The sequence below is a fragment of the Aptenodytes forsteri genome, unplaced genomic scaffold (genome assembly GCF_000699145.1).
Source record: "Aptenodytes forsteri isolate BGI_AS27 unplaced genomic scaffold, ASM69914v1 Scaffold66, whole genome shotgun sequence".
Classification (NCBI taxonomy): domain Eukaryota; kingdom Metazoa; phylum Chordata; class Aves; order Sphenisciformes; family Spheniscidae; genus Aptenodytes; species Aptenodytes forsteri.
In genome coordinates, this window is record NW_008795131.1 from 20,281 (window position 1) to 24,187 (window position 3,907).

Consider the following 3,907-nt stretch of genomic DNA (forward strand, 5'->3'; position numbering starts at 1 on the left):
GTGTTGTTCCTGGTGTCCCCCCGGCTTGGGGGGAGCCAGCCCCGCTCATAAGGTGTTTTCCCCCCAAAACTGCCAGCAGCCTGCCCCCAGCGTGAAGGGCAGAAACCCACCCCTTTCTCCTGCCCGCTTGTCCCCGGGGGTGGCGTGAGGGCAGCGAGGATGCTGGTGGCCCGTGGGGTACAGGGTGCGCTGCCCTCCCAGTCACTCCTGTAGGCCACCCCGTTTGTCCCGCAGCCCGAGGTCCCGCACGGCGAGCGGCGCAGCAGATCCCCGAGGAGATCCTCGGTAATGCGGAGCTGCGGGAGGCGGCGGAGGCCCTGCCCCGAAACTACAACTTCGAGATCCCCAAGACTGTCTGGCGGATCCGGCAGGCTCAGGCCAGGAAGGGTGAGCGCCGGCCCTGGGGACGAGGGGTTTTGGGGCTGGGTCGGTGCCACTGAGCTCCCCGGCGGCGAGGGGACCCGCTCGGGGCCAAGGCACGGGGCCGGTGCTGCTGGGGCAGGGATGGTGCCGAGCTGCCCGGCGTGCCCCGGCATGTTTAGGCTCTGTCTTGGCGAGCTCTCCTCCCCTCGAGGCGGGTTAATAGATCTGTATCTCTGGATTATAATCACATTGGACAGGACAGCTTGAGCTGCTCGGACCTGTCAGCCTGCGGGATGTGTCTGGGACACCGGCCAGGTCCCTGCTGCTCTCTCTTCTCTCCCTGCGCTTTCCTGCCATGCTGCCAGGGCCGGGCAGGGGGAGCCCCACAACGCCTGGCTCTGGGGGGCTGGAGGGGCTGACGGGGAGCTGGGCCACACTACGCCCTGGTCTTAACCTTCCTCGGGGTCCTCTGGGGTTTTCTGTAGCCCCGGAGGGGTGGGGAGTGGCCATGGTGGCCCCCGAGCAGGTGCTGCAGGGTGCTGCCAGGCCTGTCCCCCCTCGGCGTGCACATCCCTGCTAGGCGTGCGCATCCCGCTGTGGCTGAACTGGCTCTCGGTGTGTGATCGGCTACAGGCATCAGGGCATGGAGCCTCCCCCTCCGTCCTCGGGTGTCACCAGCGTCCCCACCCTCGCTTCGCACGCAGGCGGGGGCTGCTCGCGGGGTTGTGCGGTGCCGTAGGCTCCGGGCAGAGCCAGATTTGAAACGCTGTGTCCACCAGGGAATGTCTCTGCCTGCTGCCACCGAGCTGGCAGGGCTGGCAGGAGCTGGCAGGTGTCACAGGGGACGCTCTGGGAGCTGCTGCCTGAGCCGGTCCTGGCTGTGAAGCCGAGGGGCTGGAGGCTGCCGGGCCGCCCGGTCCGGCCCAGCTGCGGTGCAGGAGGCAGGGCTGCCCATCAGGACGCGGCGAGGCCGCCCGGCCGTGCCGCTCAGGCTTTCGTTGCCATGTTTTGCTGCTTGGCACCTCCTAATTAAATGTAAATATGCGGCTGGGATTTAGGCTTCAGAGCTGGGAGCGGAGCCCATCAGCCAGCCAGCCGTGCTGGGATTTAAAAATCTGCGCGTGCAGAGCCCAGCCAGGGGCTCGTTGCTGGGGGAACGCAGCCTCCTGCCGGGCTGCGGCCAACCCTGCCTGCGCCCTGCCTGCTGCGGGGTTTGCGGGGGCTGGCGTGTCACCCCCTGTCCCCATAGTGCCGTGCTGGCCAAGAGTGACCCAGCTGCCTCCCGCCACCCCCTCGCTGGGGGAGGCGAAGCTGTTTGCAGGTCTGCTTGGTGGTGGCAGTCTGGGGTGGAGGGCACTCCCAAATGGTCCCAAAGGGGTTGGGGAATGCCGGGACCCTGAGCTGCCCGGCCCTGCCAGGTTGGGCAGGGGCTGGCACAGCGCATGCAGCTTTCCTTGGGCCCTGCAGGTTGGAGCAGGGCGAGATTAGCCCGGTTTGGGCCAGGTCTTTACACAGCTCCGTGCTGGCCAGCAGGCTGGGCTTGGCAGCGCGGGGATTTCTGTTGGAGGGGGATCTGGAGAGGATGTTTGGATAGATATCGCTGGAGCTGGGATGTCTTAGTGGGATCGGGAGGTGAAATGACAACGGGATTAATGGGGCCTCCTCCATTCATCTCCCCCAGCATGGTCCCTGCTCCTCCCCACCGCCCCGGGGTAGCCTGGGGGGACCCACGGGGGGGTCCTGGCTGGACCCCAGGCGCTGCGGGGCCCAGCTGGGCTGCGGAGGCAAAGGGATTGTTCCCATCTGCGAGGAGGGAGCAAACCAAGAAATATCGTTCGCTGATGAATACATTCCTGCTAGGCACAACGCTGTGGCGTTGCCAGCCACCCTCCCAAAACGGGGAGAGAATCAGGGAGGGGAGGTGCGGAGAAGGGCAGCGAGGACGATCAAAGGTTTGGAACAGCTTCTGTACAAGGAGAGATTAAATAGATTTAGATCCTTTAGCTGGAAAAGAGGCGAACGAAGGGGGATATGATAGAGGGATATAGAATTGTGAATGATGTGGAGAGGCTGAATAGGGGATGATTATTCACTCTTTCTTGTACTGGGAGAACCAGGGGCACACGTTTACATTATTAGGAGCGGGTTTAAAATAAACAGAAGAAAGTACCTTTTCCTGTGCAGCACATAATTAAAATCTGGAACTCATTACTGTGGGAAGTGGGAGAGATCAGCAGTGTCAGCGGGTTCAAAAAGGGATGAGGTGTGTGCGCAGGGGCCGGGTGCGAGCAGGGAGAATGGATACGGCCCGAGGCAGGACCACGTGCACCCCGGCTGCCAGAGCCGCCGGGAGTTTTGGTCAATTTCTGGCTGTTTTGGGGAGGGCCGTTCTGCGGCTGCCGCTCCAGCTGGGTGTGTTGTCCCCGGCAGCTGGTGCCCAGGTCTCTGCTTCAGGGCGTCCCCTCCAGCGCCTCCTAACCCCGGGGCTGTTTCTCTTTCCCAGTGGCCCTGCAGATGCCGGAAGGGCTCCTCATGTTTGCCTGCACCATCGCGGACATCGTTGAACGGTAAGACGATGGGTTTTCCGCACTTCCCCGCTCGGCTCCAGGGGCTGGCGAGGGGATGGGGGCTGCTGCCGGGAATGGGGTGGCCGCTGGACAGGGATGCCTGGGCAGGATGAGGCCCAGGTCTACTGCCGAGGGGGCATGCGGGGGGGCCCCGGCACGGCTGCCCTCGCAGGGACACCTTGGCCACTGCCTGGTTGGGCACAGGCAACGCTGCTGCCCTGCGGCAGGTCGCAGACACCCCCTGCCAGCCCTGGGGACAGGGACCGGCACCGTGCCAGCTCGGCCCTCGCTGCTCAGCTTCTCCTCCCCTTGCCGCTCTGCTGGGAGCTGCTGACAAGCTCAGCGTGTTGGGGCCCTCGCCGGGGTGATGGAGCCGGAGAGCAGCCGTGTTAACAACCAGCTGACGACAGCCTGGTGCCTGCGCGCTCACCATGACAGCGCAGCCGGTGAAGGGAGGGCTGGCAGCGAGGCCACCGCTGCCGCGCAGGTCTCCTGCCCACCTCCCCCATGGCCCCGTCCTGTCCCTGCAATCACGGTCTGGCTGTGCTACTCTCAGGGCAGCACGGAGGTGCTTGGGGGCAGCCCTTCTCTGGCTGGGGAGGCCCGAGGCCACGATGATGGCCTGGGTGGGGTGACTGCAAGCGGCTCCTGCCGGGCGGCCCCTTCCCTCTGTGGCTCCTTTCCTGATTTTCTGTGCCACTTGGGAGGTGAAGTCGGAGGCGCCAGAGAGGAGCTGGGCTTTGCAGCGGCAGCGGATGCAGGCACCTTGCAGAAATTGGCCATAATCTCCTTACCGCCGAGCGTGCCTCCCTCCCTCCCTTCCTGCCCGCCGGCTTCTCCCCGCTGTGGCTGCCACCTCTCCAGCCCCTCTCTGTTATCGCACAATGAATTAGTGCTAATAGCACCGCGTGCCTCGTCTGCCGTTGGGGTCACGGCACTCATTAGTAAGCTGCCTTCCCAGGGCGAGCAGGCTTGCC

At 64.8% G+C, this 3,907-nt stretch overlaps 1 protein-coding gene across 1 annotated transcript in view; it reads left to right on the plus strand.

Annotated features, from left to right (window-relative positions):
• Nucleotides 1-154: 154 nt before the first annotated feature.
• Nucleotides 155-3,907, plus strand: part of LOC103898079 (diphthamide biosynthesis protein 1-like) — a gene marked incomplete at its 5' end in the record, with an annotated part of 20,439 nt that continues 16,686 nt past the window's right edge. Inside the window, 3 exon segments of the mRNA XM_009278289.2 lie at nucleotides 155-190; nucleotides 193-387; nucleotides 2,867-2,930. Coding sequence (XP_009276564.1) covers nucleotides 155-190; nucleotides 193-387; nucleotides 2,867-2,930 — 295 coding nt within the window.